Consider the following 19,740-nt stretch of genomic DNA (forward strand, 5'->3'; position numbering starts at 1 on the left):
AAAAAACACACAGACGCTCTAACTTTAAACTGTTAGACATTCTATCCCCGGATGCAAAGCAGGATTTGTCTCAATCTGCGACATGTGGCACGGACATCTCTCTCAGGCTCCTCAGGGAATATTCTGTGCAGCTTTTGCTTGGAATAATGTAATCTTTTAAGTATTTTTAAACTGAATTAAACAGTGCTGTGTATTTATAGAACATGTGTGTATATAAGCCAGATTCTCATATGTCGTTTAGTATTAAGTTAAAAAGTCCCCTAAAGACCTTAAAACCTTAAAAGTGACATCACATACCCTGACTGTCACATATATGCAAATCTAAAACCACGCTGTGATTTGCTTTGCCACAGGAAGTTAAATATTCTATTCACGCTCTTGCCTGCATTGATTTGAAGTGAGCAGGAGGCTAAGGTTCACCCCTGACACATTCACATATGTACGAACTGACCCTGTATCAGTTTTTTTCAGACTGGGATTTGTTCACTGCAGTGTTAAGGTGGAAATACTCAGCCATGGCATCGAGCCCTCATTCCGCTCAAAATACGTTTTTTATTATATAAAAAGGCATGCAGCCTGTTTAAAAACGTTTAAACATATTTTCTTAGCTACGATTAAGGTATAAAAACAATTATTTACAATAAGAATCAGTAAAAAAATACATTTAGTCCTTCTGTGCTTCGTCTTTGACAGTCAGATTTAAACAATACACATAGTCATTGCGGCATCCGATAACAAGAGAGCGTTTGTACATCACTGGGGATGAAAACAGTTCCCCTGGTAGAGAGTGGGAGGCCAGCATCTGTCCGGTTTCACCATCCAGGATCCAGACTGTGCCGTCTGTCGAGGCCAGGCCCACCAGCTTCCCACTCCTGCCCACAGCCGAGCCGTCGAACACACACGGACTGGAGAACACTTTGCCTGACGTGTGGAAAGTCCAGACTAAAGATCCGTCGGCGCTGTTTAAACAGTACAGGTGCCCGTCATGTGATCCACACAGAAGCCTCTGCTGGTCCGGTGAGACACATGGAGACGAGAAGACGGGTCCTTTTGTTGAAAACTGCCACATCTGCAGAAAAATACAAGAGTCACACCACAGCATGTAATAACTGCTTCGGGTTCAGTTTTTACTGCAGGAAATTCAATTTGCAGAGGAGAAAATAGTTGAGGTTTCAGTCCTGGTAACAGTGGGAACAGCAGGTGTGATTTAACTAAAATGTAGCAGCTGACCAGAGATTTTTTTTATGAGCGTTAGCAGTAACTTGTTCAAGCTTTAACATGTATGAACACAAAAAGCTTCAAATGCAGTAGTCTGTATTTGAATCCAGAGAATGTCTTATAAAACGTTTATCCATCCATTATTTATTCTTACCATAACCTGCCCCCCAATAGGGAGTATCAGCAGAAAACCCACAAGAAAACTTGTATTCATTGAATAGATTATATTCTGTGTTCCTGAAAATACAAATAGAGAAGTGTAGAGTCTGACTTTAAAGTAAAAAGTAATCAGTTTACATCCGTTATGGATCTGCAATTTTGTTTGTATTTAAGGAGTCAAACCTTTGGCCCATTGCGTTCCATGGATTAAATTCTGAACCGCCCCAAACTACTGCTAACAGGGTCTGAGCTCTGCTTCTCACCAGTCTCCCCGTGTTGCTGTAGCAGCAGATGTTTCCATCCACAGAGCCGATCGCAACAAGACCAGAGGAGCAGTTTGGTGATGAGAAGAACGGGACGTCCCTGCTGTCGGACCACAAGACCTCTCCACTGTCCTGAAACAGATAACCACATGTTTGAACCCCTGTCTTTATGTCCTCCATTCAACAAAACGACTGGAGTTTGGGATTTTCTTCACTCACAGGGTTAAGACAGAGGAGGCGACCCCCCAGTGACGCCACGTACAGCTGTCTGAGGGAGGGCTGGAGAGAAGGGGAGGAGAACACAGCTCCACCACCACAGTGACGCTTCCACACACACTGCTTCAGCTAAAAACACAGAACTGTATTAAACCCATGAGGGGAAACAGCTCTGGTCATCCATGACAAAAGATACAAAGGTCAAAAGGTCGCAGCAGACATGATGAATCCGCTTAATACCACCTAATATTCTTTATTAATGACACAATGACACAACACACTGTCCTCAAAATTCTAGGAGATCTGGCAATTACTATTTCTAAAGCTTTAAGGAAATAATAGAATCAATTAAAAGTGTATTCTCCCAGATTAGGAGCACTCAATTTGAATTGAATCCCCACGCTATGTTTTGTATCAGTTGTTTTCGGTCCAGCTTGCTCACCTTTGGGTTCAGGGCGTAAACATGTCCATCGTGGGAGCCCACTATCACCAGACCTGTGTGAGGATCCACAGCAGCAGAGCTCTTCACGGCGTCTCCCGTCTCAAATATCCACCGCGTCTTTCCGGATGCAGCACACAAGAAATAAACACAGCCATCGTAGCAACCTAGGAAAATACAGACATAAAGCTTGAAGACAGTACCTGACATTTTAGTATCATAACAAGATATGTATAAAGTAGTTACAGACCTACAATCACCAACGTCCCACAGTGAGACACAGCAGCCGACGCCTCGATCCTGTCCCCCAGGACTCGCTCCCACACAAGGCTCCCAGTGTCCAGGTCTAGAGCCTGGATCCTGTGAGAGTGAGAGCCGATGAACACAGTCGTTTTGGCCTCATCTGACCTCTGATCTGTTCTTTCATGGACTAGAAGCACCGGGGAGGCGTCCACGCATCTGCCTGTGTCCGAGGACCAGCTCAGACAGAGGCCCACAGCATCATCTGTCCGTTTCTTACTTAAATCTTTCTCTCCGACTGCATCCGCCTGACAGCCTGATCTGACATTAATCTCTATCACCTCGCCTGCTCGTCTTATAACTTTAAAAGCCGTTCTCTCCCCCTGCGGCCTCTCTTCTGCTGCAGACTGAGACCCTTTGCGTTCTCTCTTCGCTGGAACAACAGTCGGAGCATCAGCGTGCCGTTTCTGGGCCTCTGGATGTGGCGCCGTGCTGTTCTCAAGTGGCGGCGTCAGTGTCACTCTGGCAATGTAGGTCAGGATGTCAGAAAAGCTGCCATCAAATACAACCTCCAGGAGGCCAGGTGAAGTGAGTCCCACAGCGGAGAGGATGTCCTCACAGAGGTGCAGCGCCTTCAGAGAATCTCCTCCACTCAACAGGAAGTTGGATTCCTCATCAACGGTCACATCTTCAGGTAAACCTAAAGTATCCTGTTGATTTATGGGACACAAAGCTGAGTATGAATATATATACAGACATTAAGATAATTAAATGTGGAGCAGTGTCATTAAAAGTGTGAAAATACCTGCCACAGAGACCGGAGGGTTTGCTTTAGTTTGCTGAAATCTCCCCGTGGAGCCTCTAAACCCTGTTTTTGTCTTTGGTATATTTTCATTAGGGCCTCCATGTCTACTTTGCCTGCCGAAAAAAAACAACGTTAGAATCCCTATAATGCAGAGTGAGAGAACTGCTGTGCCTCCTCTGGAGTGACCTGCGTCCTCTGCTCACCGTGAGGCGTCAGGCACAAGGCCGGGACCAGCAGCAGCGTGTCAGGAACACTGTGCGACGGCAGCAGCAGAGACAGCTGGTCCACAATCTGCCTGCTCAGATCCCCGTCCGCACCGCTCGTCTGCTGGAGTCTTACAGGAGAGCGGAGGTCGTCCTGAGGCTGAGCCAGAGCTGAGGGGGATTTCTCCACGTGCAGCCGTGCAGGAGAGGGGAGAGGAGCAGCTGCTTTCTGGCCTCCAGATGTGGACGCCACCACAAAGGCAAGCAGCCGAACGCCTTCGTACAGACCCACAGCACAGGCCTCCACCTGAGGCAGACTCGATATGAGCTGAGGGAGGGGGAGATTAAACATAAACATGTCTATCATCCAAATAGTCTGAGGTCAAAGAAAGAATTGTTCATGTGGATCCATGATCCTCTGCTGTTGCCCAAATATTTATTTGGTGATTTAAAGTCCAAAATGTCTCTTCTTTGGGGATAGAATGTAGACTGAGATATGTTCACAGTTTTAATGCCAACCTACGAATGCACGTTCACCAGGATTACAGAAAATCACCAGAGAAAACACAGGGAATCATTCATGGATCTAGACCTAAATAAATATCTTTGAGTGTTTGAAATGTGGTGCAGGTTGATTGAGTTTAAGGAGACTGTTGGGCCTTGGAGGTGGCATGTGCTCCACTGAGCTCCATTGTAGTTCACAATGTTTCTAATAACTTTCTTTTGCCTGTTTGTATGTTGCTCTAAAAAACACAAAAACAATGTATAAATCCATTAAAAATGCTAAATTGAAAAAAGCTGGAGTAAGTCTGCTCTAATTAGCATAATTAATCAATATCAATGTGTGAATATAATACAAATGGTGTAATGTAAAAGAGTCACTCTTTATCGCCACATTGCTACTTCGCTCTATGGAGCATTTTTCTTTCAGTTTACTGTTTTGTTTCACTCATTGATCCTATCATTATTTATTTTCTAGAGTGCCAGATGTTCTTCATAGCAGTTGGTAAAGACCAAATTTAAGCTAAACGAAGAACCAACTCCAAATGCTCCTGTTCTGGTTTAACAAGGTTGTAACGTATCAGTGTACGTTGTTACACTGCCCCCATGTGGCCAATGAACTCAACTGTTCCTGTTTTAACTTCAGCTTAAGTAGTTTATGATAAACCAGCAATAAATATCACTGTACTGCCTTTGAAATTTGTATTTTGATGTATGTCAATTAAGTGAAAAACACATAATTCGTTACTTTATTTATTCATCAAATTCTATTTCTAGAAAGTAATAATTGAATATGAAACTGAACATAAATAAATAGAAATAAATAAATATCATTGGTCCAATACAGTTTATACATACAGAGCACTGTACCTGCTGCAAGCCGTCCAAGTTCATCCGTTTCCCGTTGCGTTTTATCAGCCTGTCTCTCCGTCCCAGGTAGAACAGCTGTCCGTCTCTAACATTCACCCAGTCTCCAGTGGCTCTCATTGTCCCGGGGGTAACATCGTCCTCATCGTCCAGGAGACACACTCTGTCCTCTCCACCTGCAAACACAGGTCACATGGATTCACCTCACCAAAGTAAGATCTACATGAATGCGTGGGGCACAGTGAGATCTTTCTCACCTATGAACACCTGTCCTTCCCCCTCTGTAACAACGCCACCATGTTCATCTCTGACTTCCACCACCGTGTCCATCAGAGGCGTCCCCAGAGGCACTGAGGCCGCCGAGCTGGAGGACCTGTGATGTTATAGATGTGTTAGCTGCAGCTGATATGAACATGGAGATTTCAGAAATCATTTTAAAGAGGAGCACTCACAGGTTGCTGGACTGTGGTATTTTGTAGCAGCAGGCCCAGCACGACACCTCAGTGATACCATAGATATTGAAGAAGAGGGTTTTGTTGTCCTCGTGCCTCCAGCTCCTCAGCAGGGCCGGCGAGGGACAGGCCTCTCCACCCAGAGCCAAGACCCGCAGCGAGGAGCTGCACGACAACACCTCCTGCTGTAGGACCCGGTGCCCGAAGCGGCAGAGCAGAGTGGGCGTGACCTGCGGAAACAAGAAAACACCACATTATAGGGGATACAAAGTTTGTGTGGGCTATTCCAGGTAAAATAAGTATTGATCAGGATTTCCTGCAGGTTTAAACAAATCTTAATAAAGACTTTGTAAGAACCCAATGAATGACATTGAAGCACAACGTCGAGTGTGGCAGATAGAAAGGAACATTGGAGTCCCATGAATTACTCACACTTCTCTATAATTGAAGATAAGGTGAAGTAGCCTAGTAGAGAATAACCCTTGATTCACCATGTTATCTCACAAACTACAGAATATATACATAGTTTTTCCCACAGACAAGCTGTGTGTAGTTATCAGCTCTATGTTGCTCTTGTAGTTTTATTACAGCATGGTAATATCTGGATCGTTGAGACATTACAAACTATGCATGCCTGCAAAACATTTATCTAAAAAAGCAAACAAACATTAAAACAAAAACACAGTAGTGTTAATTTAAAATAAGACGTACCACGAATGTAATATCTCAACATATTTAAGACTTTTAAAGACCTAAAGATAAGTTTAATAAATTTAAGACTGTTTTAGACCCCACTGAATTCCTGACTGATGAAAATCGTGAACCTTCTTGCCTGTAAGACCGTCGTGTTGTGATGCTTGAACAGAAGCTGTGCCAGTCGATTCGGCATTTTCTTGATCACAGAGGGGATAATGAGAAGCTGTGCCCCGGATGATAAGGCCAGGAAAATATCCACCACAGAGGGGTCAAAGGTCAAAGGCGAGGCCATGAAAACCACATCATCTGCTGTCATCTGAAACAACGATCTGAGCAAGGGTTAGGGGCAAGAGAGGGCAAGAGAGGCGCACTTTTAAATATTTATCCAAATGATGATCCAGAGCAGGAGATAGAGGCATGAAGGTAGAATTCCTGACCTCAGGTGCAGAATGTTGGGGAGTATACACTTGTGTGGGACCCTCACAGTCTTTGGAAACCCAGTGGTTCCAGATGTGTGCAGCACATACGCCAAGTCCTTGTGGCCACAGTCCTTTTGCTCCACAGCTGTATCACAGACTTCAGCACCATCTGTCCTCAACACAGTCGGTTGTGTTTCCTGATTGTGCTCAGCGACTGGCAGCAGCGTGACCCGTACCACTGTCAGTTTAAACCTGGGCAACAGCACACACACAGCAACAGACATGTGTTTGACAACAGTCGTCTGGAAACGCTGCATGGAAAAAGGAGAGAAGATCCATGAGCACCAGGGAAGACTTAAAAAAATGTCACGTTGGAACTTTACAAATATACAACAAAAAAGAAAATGACAATACAAAATTAAAAGATAAAATATATGAATCCTCTTTTTACAAACAGCCTTGTTTATTTGAGCCATGCAAACTGAATAACCAACCAGACAGAGTGTGCCACTACCAAAAATCCCCAGGTACTATGTAGGCAGTTGGTTATGGTCATGTGATTACTTTCCCATTTCTAAGTGAATTTGCAACACTGTTGATCAATATCAGCTAAAATAAGTCCTACGTTATTGGCTTATATGTGGCCCCGTCTTTAAAACATTTATTATGTGAATACGGAACAGATTGGATTATTTCAACATAAGAGCATGAGGGAGGAACTTAATGGGATCTGATTTTCAGGGCCATAATTAAATTGTTTAGGGAAACTAAATACATATATGAGTATATAGGTGGGAGGGTCAAGACATGTTTTGCCAATAAGAAGCTAATTACTTTGGCTTACTTTGTGTTGCTTACAGATAATCAATCCTGAGAGAAACAATATCATGAAGACATCTTTAAATATTATATGTGCATCATATCAGCAATTTGATATGTGTATTAATATTAATAAAATGTGAAATATTTCACCGGCAGGAGGTCAGTCTTCACAGCACAGTACTTGAGGCGACACTGGTTCATGACCCTGGCAGAGAGAAGTCCTGGAGCCTCTGGGTCCAGAGGGAGGTAGGCAGCTGGAGACTGAAGGATCCTGACAACAGCACAGAGTCAGTCATGGGTACACACAGACACACAAAAAACACACACAGACACACACACAAACACACACACACTGAACTCACCCCATGATCCACACTGGTATGAACAGATCGTCACTACAGTACAGCCCGATGACTCCGTTACTATGAGCACAGTTGTCCCGCAGGACATGAGACAGATCGGAGGACAGCTCCACCAGCTCTCGGTACCGCAGAGACAGCGGGCTCCCGGGAACCGAGCCTCCGCTGTCGTATGTCACCGCTGCCCGGTCTGGGTGCAGAGAGGCGGCGGCAGACACGAGCTCTTGCAGCGTCCCAGCAGCCATACTGCACTGTCTGGACATTAACTCCAAGAATCACATGGGTTCGATCATATGTTGTTTCATTCAGTCTGGGGAGATTTTGTTTTGTATCCGACGGAGCGAGTGTGTCGCATGAAGATGACATAGCAAGTGAAAATGACGTCTCGCTAGTGGTTAGTTCACTGGCGGAAACTGGGAATGATCAGATGCACTCTAACAACAAGAACAACAACGATAATAAGAATGATATATACTAATAATAACTAGAAAGGCGAATAAACAAATTAGTAGTTAAAATGACAAAAACAGAATCAAAGCAGGTACAGCGCCCCGCAGCGGCGGGGAGGGAGCAACACTATGTACCTGTTACTGAAGAACAGCGCCCCCTGCAGCCACATGTGATGATTAACTCTTTTTGACATGTTCACACTCAAACATCAGACTCACTTTAAAAGAGCTGCTGCTTTAAGGTAAAGAAAATTGCATAATGTTGCTTTATGTGGAGGAAATAACCAGCAGCTGAGAACAGGACATATCGACAGAGTCCAGGTGGGATTTCACAGTTTAATAAAGATAAAAGAAAGAACACATTCAATTATGTATTTGAATTATAATCTGTTACAGTTCATCACATTTCAAAACAAAAAGCTGAACTGTCTGCAGACGAGTGTATTCATCAAACAGAAAATTACGAGCCATGGATATAATCACACATAACCACAGACTGTATATGAAACATAACACACAGCCAGAAAATGTCCTTTCTGACATATCCTCCATTGAGTCATTTGTGAATAATAACAAAGACATATATATATATACGTACGGATGAAACATCACAGGTTGCATTCAAGCTTTTGTTGCATGACTGCGGCAAAAATATACAGAATAAGCTTTTTTTGGGGGGCCAATGACGATACCGATATTAAGGAGTCAAAACTATCACTTATCTATAAAATTGGCAATAAAGCTTTAGTAAAACAATATTTTTTAAAGAAATAAAGATAAATTGAAAGAAAACACAAATACGACAGAATATATAGAACTTGAATCAAGACCAAAAAAGGTTCAATGTAAAATATAATCATAATGCACATTGTTTATCCTGTTAAATAAACCTTTTCATATCAGCACATATCTTAAAAGGCCCATATCAGCCAATTGAAATATTGAACGTAAACACAAAAGCAAATATCACAGCCTTTTTTTTTTCCATTGATACGGAAATTCAATCCAGATCATGTCGTTCTTTCCAATGAGCTGTTACAGAACTGGTGAGTCTAATATGTGAAGATGTTTAAGGATGAATGTTGATTTTCACGTTCTGGTTTTCTGGAGGATGCACCATTCATAGTGGTCCTGAAACAAAGTGACAATAACTGCAAATCTCAAAAATACACACTTAATACTTCAACTGTTCATAGTTTTACTCGACGGATTTGAAATTTGAGACACCAATTGAACTGCATACTTATCGTACAATAACTATTTGATAATGATATGATGGAGTTTCAGATGAGGTTTATTTCAAATGCACAGGAGCCAGTAGCTTAACAGCCAGTTGTTAATATTTGTTAATATTTCATTAACGTAGTCAGACGTCTCCTCTGGATCACCTCGGGTTCCTGTAAAGATCAGACAGATAAGGACTTGAGAAGGTTGAGAACCACTGTTTTATTCATTTAGTTGATTCCGTTGCCACTCTAATATCTCTATCGCAACCAGCATCACCAACTTCAGGTGCTCCACACGTGTTCCAATGTAAATGAACGTCCTTGTTGTTTAAATATTATATGGGTGCAGCAAAACTGATCCTTTGTTCAGTTTGATCTGGGTCTGACTACATTCTGGTGCATTGGTCTGGAGCCTGGACTGAGGCTCCTTTCCACCTGTAACTCTGCTTCAGACTCAACTGAAAAGTCCAAATGTCTGTCTTTGGGACCATGTGACTAAAATTAGATGTTGGAAAACCATGCGTGTGTATTGATGTCATGAAATCGTGTTGGACATTTCTGTACTCATCTGCCCATCCACCTGAAATCAGATGTTTTTCATTTAGGACTTCTCTGCAGGAGGCACAATACAGTACCTTCCTCCGTCCTTCCTCTGATTGATTCATAGATGCACTCGTCACCTACGAGTCAATACAAAATCAAATCAACATGAAATGTAATTGGAAACTTTGTGCCTAGGTTCTTCTGAAAAGCAACCACTTAGAAATAGCTGTGTAGGCATTCAGTAGGAGAAGGAAGGCTGACCGTGGAGAAGAGACGAGTACACATGCAGCTGGATTTCATCGTAGTGGACAGTTTGGTCCGAGCTCTGATTGGTTCTCAGAGACTGGCTGAGCCAGAAACAGTCAAACAATCAGAAGTCAAGGAAAAAGAAAAAGTAAAGTATTGCGGTTTTGTTGAAGATGAAAGTGTTGTGGAACCAACCTGTCACAACACAGATCTGTGAAAAAGACAATAATGATCACGTTACATGATTTTATTTTTCAACCTCTGCTCCATGACTATCGTGACGATAGTTTGGAATAAGTTTGATTTAAATGAAATGAACAAGAGCAGCTCTCACTCTTTGAATTCCTGTACCAACACAACGGGAGCAGCGAGAGGAAGAGAATCAGTGTGATGCCACCAATCAGCCCGACGACCAGCGGCACAGGAGACGTAGAGGGAGGTGCTGCATGATTAACTGGATCAGACGAGGAGCAGTGAGGAGCAAAGGCAGATTCATGAAGTGGAAAAATATAGAACCAAAACTTCCGCCGACATTTTGACATGAACGTTTTTTATATTTTGATATTTGCAAAAAAGGTTTGTAGTTGCCATTATATGTGGAAAAGTTTTCTAAACACCAGGACCTGGTTGGTTTTTAATCTTCTTCTCAACCTGGAGAATCCTTTTCAACCTCATATTGATCACACTCACATTTCGCTGACATCCAACTCTCCGCTGAGAAGACTCCTGAATGTTCACACTTGTATAAACCTTCATCTGACTTTGACACAGCTGAGATTTCCAGTTTCCCTCGAACATCACTTTGGAGGAGTGTATCATTTTTGTAGAAAGAGAAGTTGGAATTGGGATTTGTTCTGTACAGTGAGCAGCCGAGAGTAATGGACTGTCCCTCAGTCACAGGATGGGCAGGGCTCTTCAGGATAACAGGACCTGGAACTGTAAACAGTTAAAAAAACATCAACAATGTGAGCAACCTGATAATTCAGCTCGTATACAAACATCATAAGTCTAAATATTAAATGTTAAAGGGGAGCCAAGGTCATTCAATGCACTTTTTGTCAAATTCTGCTCCTCACGTCCATGAGCTGTACTTTGTTTGTGCGCTGGAAAAACATCTGGTTTCAATGCACAGCCCTTGCTTCAAGAGCAGGACATCTGAGCTCAAGCAGGGTAGAGTTGAGTGTGAGTGCAGAGTTTTGAGTGAGAGCATCACAAAATCTGAATGTGACATCAATAAGTCCTGCTCTCATACCAAAAGACCTCTCTCGAGTGAAGAGAGGGAAACAGCCTCCGGGGGGCGCTGCGGGCCGCGGCGTCCACACAGTTACGTGATGTCTGCTTGTTTAATGGCAGATGGACACACTCTCGCAGCTGATTCTGGTCGTTGAACGTGTGGTTTGTGTAAATAAGAGATCATGTTTGATGTGATGCACCTTGGTAAATGTGGGAGGTGCAGCTCCTGAAGGAGCAGTGAAGGGAGTCAGTGTTCCCCAATTTCAGTTACTCTACCTTTAAATCACATTATGGGATGTTGGAAACATGCACAGTGTGAATAGATTCAATGAAAATCTACAAGCTCTAGTGATGTTGACTGCGTTGCTGAGCTCTGATCCAGATCCACACCAGTAAACACCAGGAAGAAGCCTATCCATGGACCATCTGGACCTTGTGATGTTTCTGTGAGAGTCGCACTCGACCAATCGGACGTCCTCTTCAGAAAAGATCCACAATCTCCACTTATCAGAGTTTCCCTTGCAGGTCAGATTGATCATGTCACAAAGGTTGTGCTGCACTGAGTCTGGACTCATTGTGAGAGACACTGACGAATAGGAATCTGGAAAAACGTGACATGAAGTGTTAAACAGCAACTAATGGTTGAAATTGGTCGAGCATTAAGAACGGGAAGCCATCAGCAGAGACTCCATCTCAGTCACAGTTTTGTTTTGGGGAATATGGTACCAATATTACGAGAATACATTTGCAATGTTTCCAGATTAAAGGTGTCATTTTAGGCTTTGCGTCATTTTACAGGGGAAACGTCAGAAGGATGACATTGTTTGTTGACATCACAGTGACATCATGATGATGTCAGTCTGAGCATATGATCATAAATAATATCAACATCAGGTCATATAGGATGCACACAAAAATAATTTCATGTGACTTTAGATTTTGGGGAATGATTCTCAATATAAGCTTTAGATTGTCTCTCTAACCCTGTATTTGTCTTGACCTTTGACCTATCACCTCTAAAAGTAAATTACCTGAAGGAACCAGCCAAAGTAAAGTTCCCGAAGTAACTGACAGACTGAAGTGATAACAGTTGCTTCAAGAGAAAGAAACAAACTCACCTCCAGACCAGACCCACTTTGTCTCACTGTACTCAGTGTAAAACACGGGGTCTCCTCTTCCAGCTCGACATGCATAACCGGCTGACTCCGTCGGGCCTTGGATGACGTAGGAGTTTTGTTCAGTCCCTCCGTTGCTTCCTGGGAGCAGCTCATAACTGAACTTCTCACGAATATTCATTGAACTCATCCTATATAGATATGTCTGTTGACCCCTGACACCAGTAACTGCCGCTCAAATATGAGCCCAGACTGATCCTGAATTCCTTTGTATTGGGAGGTGTATGTGAGCTGGTTGATGTCCATTCATACTCCCACTCAGAGTCTCCTCCCTGGATCTCACACCTCAGTGTGACGGTTTCTCCTCTGTATCTGTTCGGCCACTTGGGTTGAAGAGTCACAGCAGCTCTGTTGTGGACTATTCATATTCACCAGTAAAGATAGAATAACAGCTTGTATCAGCATCAACCTTTACGTATCTCAACAAACAGTCATGAACGCAGAATGGATTTTCTCCGCACTCACCAATTCCATGAATACTGACTGAGTTACTGTACTGGGTGTAGTAAACTGGATCTCCTCTTCCTCCTCTGCACCAGTACAGTCCTTCACGTGAGGCAATAGCACTTTGTCCATCTGACTTGAAATCCTCATCTGTCAGGGCCTCTGAGGTTTTCTCACCTCTGTACCAATAATAATTCCAGCCAGGTGATGATTGGCCCACGGAGCAGGTCAGGAGCACACTGCCCCCTACTGGAAAGGCTCTGTGGTCAGCACTCAGGCTAGCCGCTGGTCCTTCTGTTAATGTTAAAAACACTTTGGCATTTAGTCCATTTTATGTGAGTTGAATGAAATGAGTAGAACATGTATCTCATTTAGTCATCTGCAGACGTAAAAACTAAAACAGCAGTAAAAGCAAAAGTACAGAATGCTTGGCCCAGATTATACCACCTGTTTGCCATATCAGAGCCTGAAGTTAGCCACAGCAATACCGTACATTAACCAAAGGTGCAACACGTTGGCTGAATTCGTCATGATCTATTTGGGCCACATTCACCACATGGACCACTTTAGGTTCACATCCAGATCACACTTTACCTAGAGCACTGCATGTGTACCGTAAAAGACCCACGTTTGTTCTGGGATAGTTTGGCCACATTAGCTCTTTAACAAGTGGACGAGTTCAGGCTCGGATCCATGCTGTCCACAGGAAAGCTAGAGGAGCCGCATCACTGCCTGAAGAGGCCCACATCCATCTGGTCTAAGGGTGCTGAGCATAGACCATATATAAAGATGGACAACATCACAGCTCCACAACAGGGAGTTCGCCCCCTGGTGGCTGGCTGCAGTGTAGGTCAAATTATCTCAGGAAGAAAGGAAGTTCTTGTACCTCTGATTTACTGTGTGTTCAAGTTTTGGGTTGAATTTAATCAGTTTTTGACGTTATAAAAACAGGGTGAAACACCATGACTGACAGCTGAGGCTGACTCACGACTGGTCCCAGATCGTTTGTATCCAGGATATTTTGGCTTGGATTCTGAACAGCAATTGTTTCCTCCCAAATGCGAATAACGCATAAACATCGGTGAACGTCATCTTACTCGCCGATACGCTGATCGCAACAACAAGATAAATATCGGTAAGATGTTCAGCTTTTGAATCGTTGCATCCTTCGTCACTTTTTTGTTGCATTCTATTTTTTATCAGCGCATATGAACATAAATTGAAGGAGACATTTGCCAGTTTCTCAAAACTCAGTCTTTCTCACCAGAAACTGTTAATGTGACATCATCGCTCCACTCGGTTGTGGAATTCAAGTTCTTCTTGTCTTTGGCCAAACACCTGTAGCTTCCACTGTCGGACGAGGACGCATTGACAATCTTGTATTCATTGTGTTTTGGAACCGTAGTTGAGTTGGGTTTGGTCCATTCATACACCCACTCAGTCAGTACATCTGCAGGGACCTCACACCGGACAGTGATCATCTCACCGCTGAATATCAGAGACCAGTCAGGTTGCAGGGCCACAGACGCCTTGTGAGAAACTGATCACAAATAGAAACAGAGAACAGAAGAAAGTAGAATGGCACTCAGTAAAGCTCATACCTCCACCAAACTTTAGAGATACCAGTCCTCTCATCTTTTCATCAGGGACAAGAATCAGAAAAGAATCACACAACTTTAAAGTAAAACACCATGCAACTTTTTAACCTTATAACAGCAGCTTCCAAGTTAATGTAATGATATCTGCCTTAATCTTGAGAAAGTTTCCTCCTTCACTCCCTGAACTTCTGTTCTCTGTAACTCTGGTGAGTGGGTTCCATCTCCTGTGAGAAGAACTGACTGAGAGTCACAGCTTCAACTGCCACAATCAGCTCCAGTTGAAGAGTGAAGCTGAACTGAGATCAGTTAAAAACACTCAGAGGTTTTTAAAAAACAGCATGTGTGGCTGCAGACGGCGCTGTTGCTCTGTAAAAGTTACATCGTGTTATAGAAAGTCTGGATGTTTGGATTCCATCTAAATTTCATTGGTTTTGTCCCAAGTTTCGGGAAATCCATCCAGTAGTTTTTGCGTAATCCTGCTGACAAACAAATAAAGAACAAAACGTACAGGTACAAAATATAACCTCCACAGCGGAGGTAACTAGTCTTTGGATTTCTAAACTGACTCTTACCTCTGTTCTCTATTGTGACTAGCTTGCTGTCCTCTGTGAAGACAGTTGGGTCTCCTCTCCTTCCTCTGCAGTTGTAGATGCCTTCCTCTGAGACGCTGATTTCATCATCTGTTTCATTATATCTTAGGATCTGAGCTACAGCGGAGGCTGAGGTTCTTCTGAACCAGTCGTATCTCCACTCAGCCGCGTTATCCACAGAGCAGTACAGTGCTACGCTTCCCTTTCCTGTTATGGTTGTGTTATCAGCAGTCAGTCTGGGCCTGGGTTTATTTGCTTTCAAATTGCGAGACAGAAAATGAAAGACAAATTAAATGGAGAAAAAAGATTAAAGCGTATGAAGCTGAATTTCACTCAGTAGAGGGCAAAGTTCTGATCGTAAAATATATAAGACAAAAAAGATCTAATAATGAATCTCAACATGTAAAAGGTTCATTGATCCACACATAGAGAAATGATTTTGGCCCAGATCTGGCCCAAACTGTCACACCGTGATCCAGCCCACACACCTCATGTTTATGGCACTTGGGCAGTCCACTGCTGTTTGCCAGAGCCGGGCCACAGATAAGCCGTAGCAATGTTGTTTGTCAACCAAAAAGACCAAATGTGGCCCGATGTGTGATGTGCTGTTTGAGCCATGTTCACCATTCTTGGACCACTTGAGGTCCACATCAAGATCACACTTTGCCTACATCACCTGATGTGTGCCAAAAAAGACCCAGGTTTGTTTTAAGGTATTAGGAAAGATGATTGGACTTACGTGTTACTCTCAGCTGGAAGGCGTCACTCCACTCTGTTGAGGAATACAAGCCCGCTCTGGCCTTACACCAGTACTCTCCACTGTGGAAAACAGAGGCAGTGCCCAGCCTGTATTCACTGTTTGTGAGAACTGTGTTTGGACCAGTGACTGGTTGGTGGGAGCTTGTTGTCCTCCATTCATATTCCCACCGGGTGTCTCCTCCTCCTGGGATCTCACACCTGACAGAGATCGTCTCACCGCTGAATATCTGAGTCAAGTTGTTTTGCAGCACGACAAAGCTTCTGTTGGACACTGAACATTCAAACACAAATGTAAAACCAACAGACAGAACTGGTTAATACTGCTGCTGATTGGTCCTGTTTTCACCGTGGCCAGTCATGAAAGCATGCTACTCACAGGTTTTCTCGATGTGACGCACGTGACTCTTCTCTGAGAGGAAATCTGAGTGAGTCCTCCTTCCCCTGCACCAGAAGCTGCCTCCGTGTGAGATGTTGAGAGAGTTTTGCTCATGATTTGTCGCGATGGTGGTTTCCTCACCGTCTGGGGAACGTGTGAACCAGTCGTAGCTCCAACCCGCAGACTCCTCAACAGAACAGGCCAGAGTCAGAGTGCCGGCCACTGGTATGGACGTCCTGGACGCTCTCACTGTGGCTCTGGGTTTGTGTGCTGCTTGGTAAAGAATATTTACGGAATCCTTCCTTATTACTTTATGAAACTCAGTGTATGTAGGGAAGCATTTATTTATATTAGCCAAAAATTATATCTTCATCATTAATTATGACACAATTCATTCATAATCTTTGTATCTGTAGTAGTATGCATTTGTTAAAGAAAATGTAAGTATAAGTATATATTTTCCATGTTTATTAGGAATCAATTCATCATATTTTTTAATTTTGTATATATAGTATAAATCATTAACATAGCAAAACATATCTTCATTATTAATTAGTAATCAATTCATGATTATTTTATATTTAAGTATATGTAGTTATATAGTATATGGATAAAATAATACTTCCATTAGAATCAATTCATGATCAAATTAAATAATTAAGTATATGTACTATAAATCCATTAAAATAGCAAAAATCTATATTTTCAGAATTAATTAGAGATCAATTCATTATTTACTTTTTATGTTTGGTATGTAGTACATATCCATTAAAATAACAACTAATAATATCGTTTTAATTAATTAGAATTCAATCATGATTATTTTATAATTTAGTACATGTAATATGAATCCATAGCAAAAAATTATATTTTCATCATATATAATTGAGTATACACAGTCTGCATCAGTTGCTCTCTGCTCCTCCAATGTTTTTATAATGTCTATGTCAAACAAAAAGCTAAACATAAGTGAGTGAATGATATGATTGACTTTGTGTCCGTGTGAAAGGTCGACGTGAGGAACTGAAATCAGGTATTTCAGCTTTGACTGTGGAGACTGAACGACGCATTTATTATGAAGAAGAAACGTGGATTTATCCGGCTGTCGAGACGATGTGGAAAATAAGCTTCATGTTTCTACTGTCCCATTTATTGTGAACTGCTGTATATTTCTCTTTATCCTTTATCTCAACATGTCTATGAGTGAACTTCCCAGTGGTGACAATGATTCTGGAGATCTCACCTGATAAAGAAAGAGTTTGTTCTCTTTTGAGCTGTTATGGTGAGCACTGCACTGATAATCCTCGTTCCTGTCTGGCGTTAGCTCTGGAATCCTGAGGACGTTAGTGGAATTGATGGAGACGAGTGGTTTGTCGTTCCACTTGAATTCATAATACCACTCACTGACATTTGCTTCTCTCATGTGACACATGAAATTAACTTGCTCCCCAGAATATAGAGTGGTTGAGTTGGGTTCAAAGGTCAGCTCAGCATCTACCACCCCCCCCACAAACAGAACATAGTTAGAAGAAATACCAGCCAGAGTTTTGTTCTATAAGTTTGCAGTGCATTCATATACTCAATAATCTTAGTAAGAACATACACGAAGAAAAATGGGATGTAATTTACATATTAATAAAGATAGAGAGCAATAAAGAAAAGAGTTGACTCACATTCAGTGTGTCCACAGGAGAGGAGTGTTTTCAGCACTGAAAGAAACATTGGCATCTCATCAGACTTTATTATACCTGGTAAATAATCAAACACAGTACACACTCTAGTACTAAGTCTATTAGTAAGTACTGTTATATTGTAAAAGCGAGTATGGGCAGTATTATTAAAACTACCCATCAAAGAAATTGTACAAAAGTATGAAATACATGAGAAACTCAATGATTAAACTCAATGAAAAAAATTAATTAAATAACAGTAATTTAGTTTCTTTGATCCATTTATTTGAATTCATGTAGATTAGATGATTGTTTCTCTGCTAATCATCGGGACAATATTCACAGCCTGTAACTTTAAAGTCTATAATTCCCATTGGAACATCACAATGTTTAATTTGTTTATAAATCAACTTTTCTTATATCAAAGAATCTTTTGGCAATTAAATCAATGACTCAGGTATAAAATTTGTATTTTTTCATGTGTCGGGCATCAAATAATAAATTTAAAGAAATATAATTTCCACTTTCTAACGGTACTCCAACAATCACAATTTAGTATCAAATAAAAGTTATTTAAGTGCATGTAACAGAATACATACAGCTGGTTACAGGTGGTTGCTGTGGTTGCACAAACATCTAATAAACACTTTACATTCATAGAATAAAAGTTACTGATGTACTCACAGAATAATGACAGCATACAGAGCAAAGAGTGCCCCATGGTCCCATCCAGCAGCGCCACTCAAACACACTTCAAGACAGGTAGAGAATCAGTGGAACACATCTCTTAAAAATATGTTAGAGGGAGGTGTTCGTGCGATTCTGTTTCCTGGGTCAGTTTCCTTCTTCACAGGAACCTCACACCACAACTCTGAGGTTGCTTGTACTTTAATACGTTTCTGTTGCTGTAGAGCCACCGTGATAGAAATAACCACAAGTCCCTGCACGAGACAGAACTATCGTCCTTATAGTTACTGAACATTTTGAATTATATGATATCTGAAATAATGGTGATAGCAATGATGGAAATGTAATACCATATATATCCATCTAGATTATGATAATTTCATGTTGTGGAAGACTTTTTGATGACAGGAAACAATGTTGCCTGACAGGAAACATGAAATCTGTTGTTAACACTACAGCATGCAACATGTTTCCCTTAATTCTAATTCTAATTCCAAAGACGTCTATATTATCACTGATTTACAGGCAAGCAAATAATCTGACATTTGTGTGTTGACTTAATTCATAAACACTAGAATGACAAAAGAATTTACCTCTGAGTGCCTCCGCCGAGCCCCGACAGTCCAGCTGAATCAATCTGCAAACAGACTCCAGGGAGATACAACAAAAAGACGAACCTGGATTGATCTGTCCAAAAATCCAGGAGGATTCTCCCTACCCTGTCTAGTGCCCCTGAGCAAGGCACCTTACTCCCCCAACATCTGCTCCCCGGGCGCCGTACATGGTCGCTCACTGCTCTGTGTGTTCTTCACCAGATGGGTCAAAAGCAGAGGTTAAATTTCCCTACCTGCATGAATGTGCCTGTGCATGTCTGTGCATGTGTTTGGGACAAATAAATGCATCTTAATCTTATTTTAATCTTAATCTAATATATCAGTTCTCTAATGTGAATCATTCACTGGGAAACTGGTGGAAAAGTCCAAAATGTTCATTTTAAACAAAATGAGAAACTACCTGCCCCTTTGTTCGTTTCTGCACCAAAGACACGAGCTAAGGAGCAGCTTCAGCCACAGACTCATTCAACC

General features: G+C 42.0%; 2 protein-coding genes across 3 annotated transcripts; both read right to left on the bottom strand.

Moving 5' to 3' along the window:
- Positions 1 to 532: 532 nt before the first annotated feature.
- aasdh (aminoadipate-semialdehyde dehydrogenase) lies at positions 533 to 8,191 on the bottom strand. Of its 2 annotated transcripts, XM_053430562.1 has the most exons (14): positions 7,663 to 8,191; positions 7,451 to 7,571; positions 6,497 to 6,789; positions 6,196 to 6,388; positions 5,364 to 5,593; positions 5,169 to 5,284; positions 4,915 to 5,087; positions 3,544 to 3,871; positions 3,341 to 3,453; positions 2,546 to 3,245; positions 2,299 to 2,462; positions 1,860 to 1,985; positions 1,641 to 1,772; positions 533 to 1,069 (listed from the first exon to the last, which is right to left on the bottom strand). In XM_053430562.1, exons 1-14 carry the CDS (start codon positions 7,920 to 7,922, stop codon positions 665 to 667), a joined length of 3,354 nt encoding a protein of 1,117 aa, XP_053286537.1. In that variant the 5' UTR covers positions 7,923 to 8,191; the 3' UTR covers positions 533 to 664. The 2 variants fall into 2 exon arrangements, with proteins under 2 accessions (XP_053286537.1, XP_053286539.1); XM_053430564.1 differs by lacking the exons at positions 7,451 to 7,571; positions 7,663 to 8,191 and having other exon boundaries at positions 6,196 to 6,375; positions 6,497 to 6,620.
- Positions 8,192 to 8,430: 239 nt separating this feature from the next.
- On the bottom strand, positions 8,431 to 18,794 carry LOC128448129 (uncharacterized). The gene is made up of 14 exons (XM_053430690.1): positions 18,653 to 18,794; positions 17,972 to 18,007; positions 17,542 to 17,792; positions 16,299 to 16,617; positions 15,903 to 16,193; positions 15,146 to 15,418; positions 14,240 to 14,515; positions 12,997 to 13,269; positions 12,684 to 12,889; positions 12,475 to 12,649; positions 11,640 to 11,957; positions 10,814 to 11,059; positions 10,458 to 10,577; positions 8,431 to 10,334 (listed from the first exon to the last, which is right to left on the bottom strand). The coding sequence occupies exons 1-14, from the start codon at positions 18,687 to 18,689 to the stop codon at positions 10,255 to 10,257; spliced, it is 2,901 nt and encodes a 966-aa protein (XP_053286665.1). The 5' UTR covers positions 18,690 to 18,794; the 3' UTR covers positions 8,431 to 10,254.
- Positions 18,795 to 19,740: the final 946 nt, after the last annotated feature.

Source organism: Pleuronectes platessa, chromosome 9 (assembly GCF_947347685.1).
Source record: "Pleuronectes platessa chromosome 9, fPlePla1.1, whole genome shotgun sequence".
Taxonomy (NCBI): Eukaryota; Metazoa; Chordata; class Actinopteri; order Pleuronectiformes; family Pleuronectidae; genus Pleuronectes; species Pleuronectes platessa.

Excerpts from the sequence above, each read along its gene's own strand:
- aasdh (XM_053430562.1), bottom strand. The coding sequence starts at position 7,922 with ATGTCCAGACAGTGCAGTATGGCTGCTGGGACGCTGCAAGAGCTCGTG. Across the intron at positions 3,872-4,914 it reads ACTTGGACGGCTTGCAGCAG|CTCATATCGAGTCTGCCTCA; the intron begins GTACAGTGCTCT and ends CCCCTCCCTCAG. Across the intron at positions 1,986-2,298 it reads TTTACGCCCTGAACCCAAAG|CTGAAGCAGTGTGTGTGGAA; the intron begins GTGAGCAAGCTG and ends CTGTGTTTTTAG.
- LOC128448129 (XM_053430690.1), bottom strand. The coding sequence starts at position 18,689 with ATGGGGCACTCTTTGCTCTGTATGCTGTCATTATTCT. Across the intron at positions 13,270-14,239 it reads TGTCACATTAACAGTTTCTG|AAGGACCAGCGGCTAGCCTG; the intron begins GTGAGAAAGACT and ends TAACATTAACAG. Across the intron at positions 11,060-11,639 it reads TCCAACATCCCATAATGTGA|TTCCAGGTCCTGTTATCCTG; the intron begins TTTAAAGGTAGA and ends AACTGTTTACAG.